Source organism: Rhipicephalus microplus, chromosome X (genome assembly GCF_043290135.1).
Source record: "Rhipicephalus microplus isolate Deutch F79 chromosome X, USDA_Rmic, whole genome shotgun sequence".
NCBI lineage: Eukaryota > Metazoa > Arthropoda > Arachnida > Ixodida > Ixodidae > Rhipicephalus > Rhipicephalus microplus.
Genome location: NC_134710.1, coordinates 183172935 through 183186613, shown reverse-complemented (window position 1 = coordinate 183186613; position 13679 = coordinate 183172935). Strand labels below are relative to the sequence as shown.

Here is a 13679-nt window from a genome sequence, read left to right as displayed (position 1 = left end):
ATCCACTGATGGCCTTGTAATTTATTTATTTATTAATTCTTAATAGATGTTGGCGCTATTGTAAAGTAGCAACTTCATTTTTCACTGATGTGAGGAGCAAAGCAACGAGGAAAACTCAATAAGAAAAAAATAGTTAGGCAGAGTTCATACAAGGTAATTGTGATAATAATACCCAGAAAAAAAATATAGAATTTTGTCACGTAACGCTATCGTTCTCATAAGATGCAGTTCCACGTACACCATATATGTTGTGAATTAACGCTGTGGAAAACACAGAAAAAAACAGCATGCAAATTTTATGTGCAGTAAGAGGAACAAATGCAGAATGAGTCTTACATGAGGTGTCACAAAGCATGACTCGGTCAGGTAAAATCAATGTAGAAAATCTGTCTAAGCAGGTTTGCTAGATATTTTTCAAGTATACCATTCTCTTCTATGAATTTCTTTACTGCTGTTTGTGCGCTTTTTTCAGTAAGGTAGGTGTTGCCCATTCCCTTAGGATTTTCTGAAGACTGAAAGGACTATGGTCCAGTGCCATTAAATCTCTTATTAGCTGTGGTCACTTGTCCTGATATCACAGGAATTTTAATAGAGTATGTAGCCAATATTCATGTATATGTGTACATGCGCATGCTGGGCTTTCCGCTCATGAATGGTTTTGTAGAAAGTGCTTTGTGAACATGCTACCAAGGCGGAGGTGGTGAAACAGCCTTTTAAAGGTCCTGCTTGATTCAAACGTTAAATAAATCTGGAATTCTAAGCTAGGATCAACATGAAATAGGTCTAAATATTTTGAATTTCCATCTTACCATGTCGCTCGGCAACTACTAAATGACATCTGTTGAAGTATAGGTTGTAATTCGCTATTTTTGTAGGTATACTTGATGAATTCTCTTTACTGTGTGCTGGTCTAGCTCTTCATTTGCGGTCACACTCCCAGAAATATTGCATAATAGTATGCCTGAAAATGGGACGCATGTAATTTTGGCACACTAATTAGACTAGAGACTTTCAATGACAACAAAGTATGAAATATAATTGCCATGTTAATAAACAGATAGAATTCACCCTAGGGCATCCTCACTATAAAGTGCAGACGCCAATTCACGAGTTACGATACATAGGTTACTATAGACAGGGGAGAAAGCACCTTTACACTTCCAGATAAAAATAGTAGTTTTGGCCGACATTCGCAGACAGCAGCTGTGCATACGAATGCCGCATAACCCAAAGCACCAGACGACGATCGGTGTGCTTTCCGTTTTACGATACCTGCGCTCAGCACTCCCATTCGTCATCACGCGTGTGCCCTTAGGGACCTACAGTCGCATCTTGCAAAACGTCTTCTTGCCTTTTGTTGTTTCTCGTTAAATATCTTGAGCAGAAATATCCACTCCCAATCCTTACCTCGCTTAAGTGCTCTTCTGTGTTTTTTTTTCTTTGTTTCTCATGAACTATGCGTCTTCTTTTCAAACGCGACTTTCGTAGGTTCCGACCAAAGTCTGAAGTGGACTACGGTACCCTCGAGTGCACAGCGCGGAACAGCATCGGATCTGCAATTCGGCCGTGCATCTTTCATCTCCTGAGACCTCCAGGTGCGTGAAAAAGACTGTATGAAAATGAATTGAGGCGTCCGCTTCTGACTTACTTGGGCCAAAACAATTGTTATTTGCCCTTGTTGCTTTCTTTTGAAAATATCGTGACAGGCCTAAGTGATGAATGTCGTGATTTCTGCACGATCAAAGATGTTGTTCTCATGCGTACTCCCAGCCTAGGAATTGGCGTAAACAGCATACGGAAAAAAAGAATAATCACTTTTGCGTTCAGTCATGTCGTATCTCGTGTATACGCATGTTTACGTGTGGTTGTCAGAGTGCTTTAGTGTCACGTTCAGTTCGATGAAGTTTTATCCCGTAACTCTGTATATATCTTATTTGTCTGTGATGTGTTGAACTAGTAGTTCTTAGAGCATCCCTTTCCTAATTGAGCCCGTAAGGTATACGTGTGAAGAACCTTTAAAGAACAAGATTTAAGAAAAAATTCTCTCTGCATATGTTGATTGAAAATGGCTAGTCTATGCGGTCATGATAGCAGTGCTAGAATTAAAAGAGGAAAAGAAAGTACGGAACTCAATATGGAGAAGTTTCTAGGAGCAGCGCTGCCTTGTTGGTTTCTTCGGTGTTATTATGAACGAACACCACTAAGACGTATTTGATTGCTTCTATAGTATATAGAAGCAAGAGCGTTATAAAAGGTGCTCGGCGAAACTACAAAAACGTGCGGAACTTTTGTACTAAGAGCATTTAACTCTTTCGTTACCGCGTCAAAATAGTTCTTTTTCATTTGTCTCGGGAAGATTGTCTTTTTCCAGTTTGAAAAGTACTCCAGCACGTTTTGCAGCATACCAAACTTTGGCCCAATGAAATGCTCTTTCAAGAATTTTATATCTTGTAGAACAACAAAAAATTTTTCGGAATGAATAAAATGTGAAGAGCGTGAAATTTCTTGTCGCCACCGGGTAAACAATGGAATAAACAACTCTATATATGGAAAAACATTTTAAAAATTCAGTTTACACAATTTGTAGGTAAATGACCCAGGAACAGTATAAAATAGTGAATGTTGTACAAAATATATATCTCTTCACATATACAGAGAACATCAAAACCTGAATGCTGCTTTGTGGCTCGTGCCTTGCGGTGAAGCATTGCATGGTTTTTTTCTGTGAGACGCAAAAGTACTCGGACCCTTCTTTCAATAAATTTTTGTTGTCTTTCGATAACAGCCTCCGAGTGTTTTATTATAGGTGGGTCCCCATGATGTGAATGAATGCTCGGTAAATTAGATTTCCATTGATATTTGCTATTTCATTATGCGTCACCTCTTTCTATGAGCCACTGCACTCCGCACAGGTTGGCGTTCCAATACTTGCATCCAAGCATATTTCTTTGCTTTTTTGCGTACATCATACTAAAAAACACAATATATCGCGCAGTTCTAAAATGTTTAACACGGCTCCGCAATTTAGGGCTAAGATGTGCTTGAGGGGCCTTATCATCGTTAAAAAAAGCTCCGCGGCCAGCGCCAGCCCACCGCGTCCCAGCAAAGTGGGAACCAGTAAAGCTTGTAGCTAGGTGAGTTGGTTCATAATTTAAGGTGAACTGGTGTGCGCAAATACAGACAACGACACAAAAAAGTTGACTTTCTCCCATATTTTTTGTGTAGTTGTCTGTATTTGCGCACACCAGTTTACCCTGAGGTGTGAACCACTCACTTAAACAGAGTACCTATAAGATTATGCACAAAGTTCAGAAGCAATACGCACTTGTGGTGGAGGAGACAACTTGAGGATGTAAATATAAACAAACCCACGAACGGCTGTGGATGTCTCAGGCTGACGCAAAAGGTCGTCGCCATAAAATTTGAAGCTGAGGTGCTTTCATCATCGAACTCTAAGCTCGTCTTCACTCAATTGAATTGGGGATGCAAAACAGTTTCGGCCAGCGCATGCGTTTTGCAGCACTGGTGCGCACCCATGCGCACGAGACGACGATGTCTTACGAGCGACTAGTGGCACCCTGTGTCTGATGCAACGATGCAAGCAAAACCAAAACAGCGGAAAACAGTAACAGAAGGCCACCTCGAAATTTTAAACACGCGGTGGACCTTCGTAATTATTTTTGTAGAAGAAATTCTTCCCAACTCCTAGCAACAACTCTCAATTCAATATCCTGCATAAATATCTGGCCATTAATACTGCTCAGAACCTAAAATTGCGAAGCTATTTAGATGTTTGGTTTGCAAAGGTTCTTTTCATTACAAACCGTCGATGTTACTGAAGCATAATCACGTGAGGCACGCACTTCCGTCAAGTTCGCCAGCCTAGAGCACCTTTCCAACAATACACGCACATTGGTTCGCGCAAATGTCTGTAAAAAATAACTGTTGTCAAAACGGGCAAATTCAAATTGATTCTGAAAGTTTAGTGGATGGACTAATTACTATAAAATGCTGGTTGCACGAGAAACAGATTTAAAATGCCAAAATGAATGATCCAAAGCGTCTATCAATGGTGATCGCTTTGAATAGGTGTGGTAACGAAAGAGTTAAATGGCACTTTTCCAGTTGACGTGGTCACCTAGCCGTAAGCTGAAGTCAAGCGTATGACACAGCGTAATATCTTGATATTTTTTTGTAATACACCCTTAATTTATGTGAAGCGTGGGTTTGCTTAGGGTCAAACCATTAAGTCACACTGAAAGGTTAGCACAGCAAAAAAAAAAAAACATTCTGTTCTAGACTTAGCGTCTGCCAGCTCCAGGCCTTTTCTCCGCATGTAATATGATAAAAGTCCAAATGGGCAGGCCTGCTAAATAACACGACTAAATTTGTATCCAAGGCCTAAAAAATGGCAGCATATCCACGGAGTGAATGATGGATAGTGGGGCGAAGCATCCGTCCGTCCATTCGTTCTTGCTTCCGTCCATCCATGCGTGCGTCTTTGTGGCCGCCCGTGCGTCCATCCACCCGTCCGTGTGTGCGTCAGTTCGTGCGTCCGCACGTTCATCTGTGCGTTCGTCCTTGCTTTCGTCCATGCATCCACTCCTGCGTCCGTCCATGCGTCCATCCGTCCGTGCAGCCGTCCGTGCGTCCGTCCATGCATCTGTCCGTGTGTCCATTCGTCCAGCTATTCAACACTCTGAGTACCACCATCTCGTATTTTTTCGTTATATATTCCTCACGTAAAAGCACCGCCATTCAGCGGACATTCCAAGGACTAAACGAGAGGAGGCACACGCACACTTTCTTACGGCTTGCGCTTCGTGTCTACTTCCCACCTTTAACTACCTCGAGTTCATGGTATATACTAGTTCACTGTATTCATGGCACTGTGGCCCTACGCTCGCTAAACATTTCTAAAATCTAGTGGGTTACGCCCAGCGAGTATAACGTAGCAATCCTTTCTTGTCTTCTGTGCGTTGTTGAACAATAAAAAATTTGCAGCGTGCGCGTTATCCAAAAGCCGAATTCTCCTGTCTCTCATTCTCCCTTAGCAGCAATTGGCATGTACATTGAGCACTATCTTTCGCTGTTCAACAACGCACAGAAGAAATCTCTCAACGGCACCACCTTGGAGGCCAAAATGTTATACTTGTTACACACTACAACGGCTACGAGGGACGAACGGGTGCCGTTAAAGGTGCTTCGCCCCTAAAATTAGTCAGTGATGTCTTTAATTTTGAGAGCGGGCAAAAGAGCAGTCGTCTTTGAGCAGGTTACTATAATTAAGACGACTACACTTACTTTTGTTAAGCCTGAGCCACACGTGAGCCAAGTTGAGCGAGATTTTAATGAATCTCTCATTGCCTTTAGGCGAACAATATGACTGTAAGTCAGTCCAGGAAGTTATATTTATGTTGCCAGTCTCTTCAGCATACCTCGTGGTGAAGCAAGATTGATGTTTGTTTACTTAAACGATTTTGCTACTTTCAAACGTAGACTATAATTACACGTTATATGTGCCAGCTGACTTTACTCCGAGCATAACAAAAATAACGGTAACTAAAGTTACCTCTTCTATATGTGGAACACAGCCTGCCAAAAGCTCGCAACTAACGAGTTCGTAAAAACAGTTTCTCTGAAATACTTGGGGACTGTTTTAATATGGTTTTTTCAAAGAATCTACTGTGTCGAATAGCACTATTTCATTTTCGTGATGTTGGTTTGGTGACAGAATGAACCTAAAAATGATTATAATTTGGCCGGTTCAGCTACCACAAGTGCTGTATAAATACTGCTAGTGTCATATTTGAGATGTCGAGTAGTCTAAGCACTCGCTTTCTGTTGCTACTCAAGAGGAGTTGTTAAGGGACTCGTAAAACAAGTGGCTAACTGCATGTGACGTACCATGTACATTTATAAAATAGTGATTACGAAGACTTATTAAACAAACTGTGGAAAAGTAAGAGAAGTTTAGGTAAGCGAACGGGGAATCGGAAACCATACAGAGATATACTTAAAGATGAATTTAAATACGATATGGCATGATTGATACTATCAAACGAAGCTAAGGCATTAATATTTTAGAGGTATTGCAGAGTAAAAAGAGCGAAAACGCCTTGAAAAAAGGATGGATTACTCTTCTTTTGTAACCTAACTCCGGGGAATTTTTCAATATTTTCCATTTGACATAACCTCAGCAGATTAACTCAAGCAGTAACCTTTACTTTTGGGGTGCAACTTCTGTACGTGCTGGTATCCTGGTATCGGGCAGCATATTCTGTACTGAAAGATAAGTACAACTTTCAGTGCCTCAGCTGCCAAGTATTAGTGCTCTGCTGCAGCTCGTCGACAGGATGATGAGTCAACCACCAAGTCGAAGGTAATGATAACTAGTACAGGTACGGAGGCCCGCAAATATGAACAACAAAATCATGAATTAGAGACATAAATGTAGTGTCTGAATAGCGATCACGAACAGTCCGAAGCATGGACTCGGACTTTCCTTCATTTTAAAGGATACGGGCTTATATAAACGACAGAGACACGTACGGTAACGCCCACTTCCGGGTAGAAGGAACAGAACGAAACTAGACCTAAAATAACATCACAACATATTCTGTTCCTTAATTTAGAAGCGTTGTTATAAATGTAAGCCCAAAAAACAAATCATATTTACATAATGTACATGGGAAAGGATTCAATGTATGGTTCCTTCAACCTTCTAGGAAGTCGCCGATCTCGCTGCGGTTGCCCGGTTGGTTGTGCGCATGGTGTGAGAATAAGTTAGGTGCTGATACTCGCTGCTCTGCGCAAGAACAGGGCGGGGAAAGATTGTGTTCACCGACGACCTTGAGCAACAAGTAGCTTACGTCGATTGAGATGAGGGGGCGCTACTATATGGAGGAGCGCCAGGTATTCGCACGGTGCTCATTCCGATTTTCAAGCACGAAAGAAAATGTTCCTGAAAGTTTTGTACGCATAAATTTTTGTGATTTATAAATGCATTGCTCTGTACATGCGAGCCTTGCCAGTGCATTTTTTTGCTGATTCACGCTTTATGATTCTGTGCAAGTATACCTCGACACTGCATATGACTCCAAGGACGCATCAGTGGTCTTTTTTTTTTTATTTGAATATACTGCAGGCCCTTCACGGCCCAAGCAGGAGTGGGTACACAGATACATCGAAATACATACATTGCCAAAAAAAAAAATCATGGTGCAAATTCAATACACTGTATGCGGTTGATGAAAGAGTCAATCGTACTACAACAAACAATGTCGTTGGGTAGGCTGTTCCAGAGGGAGATAGCTGACGGAAAAAGTGAATGTTTGTGAGCGTTTACACGACTTAAAGGTTGGCGTATTGTTTTAGAATGATTTAGTCGGAATGATTGTTTAAGTGGATCTTGCAGATAATGAGAGCGTGATATGTGGAAATGACCATGATATAATTGGTAAAGGAATTTTAATCGTGACATTATTCTGCGTTGAAAAAGTTGTTTTAAGTTTGCCCTTGCGAGTAAATCTGCGGTACTGGACTGCCTCGCGAATTCTGAATATACGAACCTTACTGCCAATTTTTGTATTCGTTCTATTTTACTAATCAGGTACTTTTGATGTGGACTCCAGATGAGATCGGCGTACTCTAAACATGGTCTAATTAGTGTTTTGTAGGCATTTATTTTAATATGTGGTGGTGCATTGCGCAGTTTTCTTCTCAAGAAAGATAATTTCTTTTCCGCTTGTCTTGTCGCTGGCTTGTCTTGTCGCTGGCTGCGCCTTGAAATGGGCACGTGGTGTTTTGTCTTCAACTGAAGTCAGGATATCAGACTTCTACGGGTCCTGTGTCACTTTTCAAGGCTTCGCGTTAACCAGAGCGCTTATATAGGTGGCGATGGGCAATTTCGAGAGCTTACGTAACCTTCCACCCTACTGATCACGTGTGCGTGAAGCATATCTTGGCAGAAGTGATTTCTGTCCCATATCATGCAGAATACAAGATAAACGTGATGCACACCGAAAAAAAGCCTACGCTCAGTTGGGATGGTTTGCCTGCCAACTGGGCTGCTTAAAATACCTGACCATGTAGCAAAATCCAGGAGAGCCCTGCAAAAATCACTCGCTCTACTGCCGGCTTCTCAGAAGCGATGGGGGCCAAAGAGGCAACTGCATCTGAATTGCGTGGCACTACCACTGAAAGTAAGTCAAATTTATTGCGCGAGGAGACAGCGAGTCAACAGCATGGCGATGATGAATCAATACGCACGCATGCAAAAGGCAGCGCTTCGACTTTAACAGTAACGGGGCTCCACCACGTGAAAAGGAGGATACTTCTCAACATGACACTGATAGTGTGGGTCTATGCGCTACTGACTCAGTTCAACATCCCACCGGTAAATGAACTTTTTTATTGAATTGATGCTTTTTTGAGGTGCCTAATCTATGCGTATCTGAACGAGAAAAATTATATGTTGTTGATTAACTAAAGAATACAAATCAATGAAAATACTACTTCACTATATTAGCATGATTATAGTTAGTTTGCCATGCTCGATGTCGTCAAGCCAGATTTTCTTGTTCTTTTATGTCTCTCACACTTGAATGTCACCGTCTTGTAACATTGCAGGTGCACTTCTGACGAAGGCATCTTAAGCTATCTAAGGCAAAGGCCCTACATAGTCTAAGATGCCTCATCAAACTTAAATGGGATTTTCGGCGTAATGAAGAAAATGCTCAAAATATACTGCTTTAGGTAGTGTGCTTGGTTTTACTCTCTAGATGTGTGCTTCGTCAAGTTAAACTGGCCTGACCTTCCGGACATGGGTGTGGCATGAGTTAACCCATGGTCGACCTTGTGGACCCATTGGAGTACTTCCCACCTTAGGGCAAAACTGCCAGAGGACAAAATTGAGTCATCTGCGTGACGCTAACAGCCTATCTGCTAATGGTAGTGTGTAGATTATGTTCTTAATAGAACGCGCGGAAACTGTGATACAATATTCAAAGTTTTCTCACGAAGTTTCTTGCCCATTTAGTTGAGCAACGAGAACGCGACAGAGATATGTGCGCACACACACACGCACGCCCAGCGTCAAACACACGCAGGAACACAAGTCCTCACATACACGCACAAGCACGCAGACTATTGCCTTCCTGAGCTAGTGTGCCGTTGCTCTCGGGCTGCTGTCCTTAGTGCAAACACCTTAAATTTTCTATCACGGACACCGCTGCTTTTTTGTTCTGAACAAAAGATGCCAACGTTGACACCGCGAACACTATCGTCATCTGAATTTTACCGAAAGGAGCTTTTTGGTGTTGTCTTGTCAAAATGCGACCATCCTCCAGGCCAACATTCCCTGCTGTGGCAGCATTTATACCAGAAAAACACTAAGAAATTAAACTTCGTTTAAGAGTGAGAAATCAAATGCGGTACAGCAGAGTCACATGTGTGTTAATTCATTGATATCCATGTACATGTGTAAATCAAGCGTAATAAAAAACGAGGCTCCGGCGCAATTACCTTCTACATGCGAATCATAGTCGTAGTTGCTTCCCAGTGAATGCCTTGACCCTACCTTTCGTGAGCACCATCTGTCACAATAAATGGAAACAGCCCAGGTGGTGAACACAAGCTGGACGCGGCACCAGGTGCTGTTTTATTACTAGACTTTTTCTTACACTGTGGTTGTGGGGCAACACATAGAGTTTCCCAAAAATAACTAGAGGGCACTCTGGCACTGCGATCGTTCAGCGACCATGGGAGTGATGGGTAGTACACACATTTGTCTAGTCTTCGTACTTGCGGGCAGCGAATCAGGCTTGCGGCTTCATTTATTGATGTGTTTCGATTTTGTTTTGAAGGAAAGAACGAACCCTTTTGAACTTAGGGACTTGATTCGAAGTAGTAAGCTTAAAAAATAAGGTTTTGAAGTGCAAACGGTGAACATTTGCTAATTTATGTTTTCGTGAAAAAACAGCTATAAGCCACACGAACACACATGGAGCCAGAAGCAAGCCAGGAGTACGAAAATTAGACAAATGTGTGTACTACCCATCATTCCCATGCTCGCTGAAGCGCCGTGTGTTGCAACTCCCCTAGACACTAGCGCCAGAGTTCCCTTTAGATAGTATTGTGGGAAACTCTAGGGGGCAACAGTCTGCGTCAGCACAGGCTTACACTGCACATCCCCGGATGAAGTTAAATGCACGTTAGCACATTTTGGCACTGGTACCTCAACAGGTGACTCAGCAGAAAGCGGCGGTGTGTGCAACCTGGCAGAACGAAAGGCCGGTGAGTTTTCACTGTTGAAGGAAACGTGATAACATCACGAGAGCACGTCACAGCACACTCACACCGAAATGGCAGCAGCTCAGCTTAGCACACACGAAAATGAGATTAACTCCTCTGAAGAACATGGACAAGTTCTGAGGCATTCCGGGTCCAATTATCTTGTAGCTGGAAGAAAGTAGGGCCTTGTTGCTTTACAACTTGTGTTGGTGGTGAAATGACACTAACTCCTTTGAAACAAATGAACGGCTTCCCGGCACGAACGAAATCGCCAACTGCACACTTCGGATCTTTGTTAACTCTTCTCCGGCCCTCGCATTCCTTGGCACACTGCTTTGCTGCTGCATGTGAAGGCGTAATCTAAAAGTTTCGCAGCGGCTCTAATCTGAAATTTGGCCTTGTCTAGCTTTATGAAAGCCCTTTTTCCATGCAATAGAACTGCAGGAGCAACACCAATCATTGAACGCGGTGTACACCTACACAAGCCCATAAATCAGTCACTGCTTGATGGAGTGCCTATTGCTCCCGAAGACAACCACGTGCAAACTTCTTCATTGTGCAATTGAAGCATTCTACTTGCCCGTAATCGTGAGCTTAGTAGATTGCTGAATGCGACAACCGCATGGCTTAATCATGAAGGAATTCACTGAACTCAGTAGAGTTGAATAGTGCCCTGTTGTCGGTGACTGTCTCTTCAGGATATCCCTCTCACGATAATACGCCATTCAGAAGCTCCTTGACTACGCTTGTAGACACGCGACTACAGAAACACGCTTCCGGCAATTTCGAGTGGTAAGAGTGTGATGATGAGTCTCTTACTCTGATGAGCATGTTCCAGGGGCCCACAGTGGCGACGTAAAGTTTTCGCCAAGGTAGTTCAGGTTTTGTGGCTCCTGGAGTTTCAGCCTCGCAGCTTGAAAGGGCAGCAGGCATGATACGTGGTGTGTCACACCTTCAATAATTGATTGCAAGGCCTTGATCACGTTACACTCATATAGAAGTTCCGCCGTGAAGAACAACGTGAAACAGTAGGTGTTCTTTGCGTATATTCAATTCGGCATCGGCCCAGAAACAGCCACACAGCTATAACACTATTTGAATAATCAAGCAACGAAACGCGTGGAGCTGGTAGAAGTGACAAGCTAGGAAATATTTTAGTGTAGATTTCCTCGCCAAGGGTTGAAACGGATGAACCTGAGTCCGCTAATAGAGTCAGTCTACCATCAGCAATTTGCACAGAATTGGGGAACACATCACAGGCCGTATGATAGACGGCCAAAACTTGCACAGGATCATCGGGTGTCGAAGCAGCGTCGTCGAACTCAACCTCACAGACACCTCCGTACGCCGACCTTTTTTGTTAAAAACGCGTTGAAAGGGACTTTTCCGATTGCAGAATCAACAACGCTTGCCTAAGGCTGGTCATCGAGACCACGAAACGTTGTGGTTCCGGGACCCATAACGAAAATAATGTGGAAACTGAGAACGACGCTGCGAAGCATGTGAAGCTCTATGATGCGTTGACGCACTATCTTCGGTTTCAGGCATGCACTTTCTTTCCTTGAAGAATGTTTACCATCCGCATATGCACACTTAAAAATAAGATTCTGCACATATCCAGAAAATGTCTTCAATTCTTCGCTCGCCTGCTCAAAATGCAGTACTACCGAGCTGCTTTGGTGAATGAAGGTGCTAAACGTTCAAGTTGAGGACGCTTGCGTAAGGAATTTGAAGAAACACTTGCCAGAAGTTGCTCTCGAAGAGCATCGTGCTCCGAAAAAAAACAAAAGACGAAGCGATGCTAGCTCCCGTAACGCGGCGACAAAGTCAGAAACAGACTCGCCTGTACTTCGGTAGCGACAATAAAACCGAGGGCCTTCTACGATCACGTTGCTGGTAGACGCGAAGTGCTGTTTCAAGGCCGTGATGGCTACGTCGTACACATTCGGTACATTTGACGTCCCCGTTGTGTCGGACTTCTCGGCAGACGCGATTGACGTTTCAGTGGCGTCACGCTTGGCTGCAGACGTGGTTGGCGTCGTAGCTACGGGAGCTGGTAGCGTGTAGAAAATGCGCTTTCCCTTCGTTCTGACACAGTATGTAAGTAGGGCCCTGCGTCGCTACGGCGAAATTTCGGTAGCTTCAGAAGGAAACAGGTAGGTCTCAAATATGCGATGCCACTGCTACTAAGACACGACTGTATGGCCGGGGCTGAGCAGGAACGGCGGTGGCAGGGCCAACCCAGAACAGCTCATGGTAGATGAATCCTGGTCACACTGGCGAAAGAACAAATGAGCGGAGCGCGGTACGCAAACAATTGCGTAGCAGTATACCTCGTCGCCATTGTAGTGTATGGCCATAGAGCGACCACGAACAGTCCGAAGCACGGACTCGGAATCTCTTTTATTGTGGAGGACGTAGACCTATATGCAATACAAGGACATGTGCACAGTGGCCCTTCTCGTGTAAAAGAAAGAGCACAAAAGTGTAAATAAAATGACATCACAACAAGCAAATTAGATGCAGAGCATACAGAAACAAAAAGCCCGTCGAGGTTTACAGCCATATTACGCAAGAAATTGAAAAAAAAAGTCTTTGGCACGACGCTAGTGCCTCATTTCTGAAGCCCCGAGCCGAGCGGGTGGCTAAGGACAAGAACGTAGTAGACAAAAACTTTCCAACTGGGTAAGGCGTGTGCTTCGGGCAAGAAGTTCAGAAAGAAGCCCGCACGTTTTAATGAAATTAAAATACAGTCTCTGTGTGAGTGAGCCCACAAATGACCAGAATTCAGAATTATGGAGGTTCAGTGCTTTCCTAATTGTTTCATTTCAGGTACTTAAAAAAGATATTTTTTCAAATATCCGTTAAGTGAATAGAAGGGAGAGATTAGGGCGTAGTTTACATACATAAATTTTATAAGTGCATGCGTAAAACAAACCTGAGACAGGCAAAATCCTTCACCATGGTAGGTGTAGAAAAACGTTATTTGTCGCACGCATGTTGGCCGACAGATGTCATCGCTGCACGACACATGGGAACCGTAAATATGAGAATGTGCGGCAATCACTGGGCAGCCCCAAAAAGTTGTAAAAATCTCCAGGTAAGTAAAATTTAACAAAAGCGGCCCCCAAAACTAATACCTCTTGTTAATTTGGAAGGTCACATATTACACCGTTTCTTCAGAAGGATAGTAAGGAGGCAATATTATTGAAAACTAACAGACATCTATGCCAAAGAAAAATATGTAATTACCACTAATTATAACGTGAATGTAAAGAAAGAAAAGTCGAGGAAACGATGTCTCGGCGCTGGTGGGTACTAAATCTGCGACCTTCAAATAATTTGTCCGATATACAGGGTGCCCTAGCTATCTTTAGCCAGAACAC

The 13679-nt window shown here is 43.1% G+C and overlaps 1 protein-coding gene across 2 annotated transcripts in view; it reads left to right on the top strand.

Moving 5' to 3' along the window:
- LOC119177243 (nephrin-like) overlaps positions 1 to 13679 on the top strand; it is a 710418-nt gene that overhangs the window by 544581 nt on the left and 152158 nt on the right. For both annotated transcript variants that reach the window (XM_075878328.1, XM_075878329.1), the window contains exon 9: positions 1489 to 1595. In XM_075878328.1, coding sequence (XP_075734443.1) covers positions 1489 to 1595 — 107 coding nt within the window. The remainder of the gene's footprint in view (positions 1 to 1488; positions 1596 to 13679) is intronic.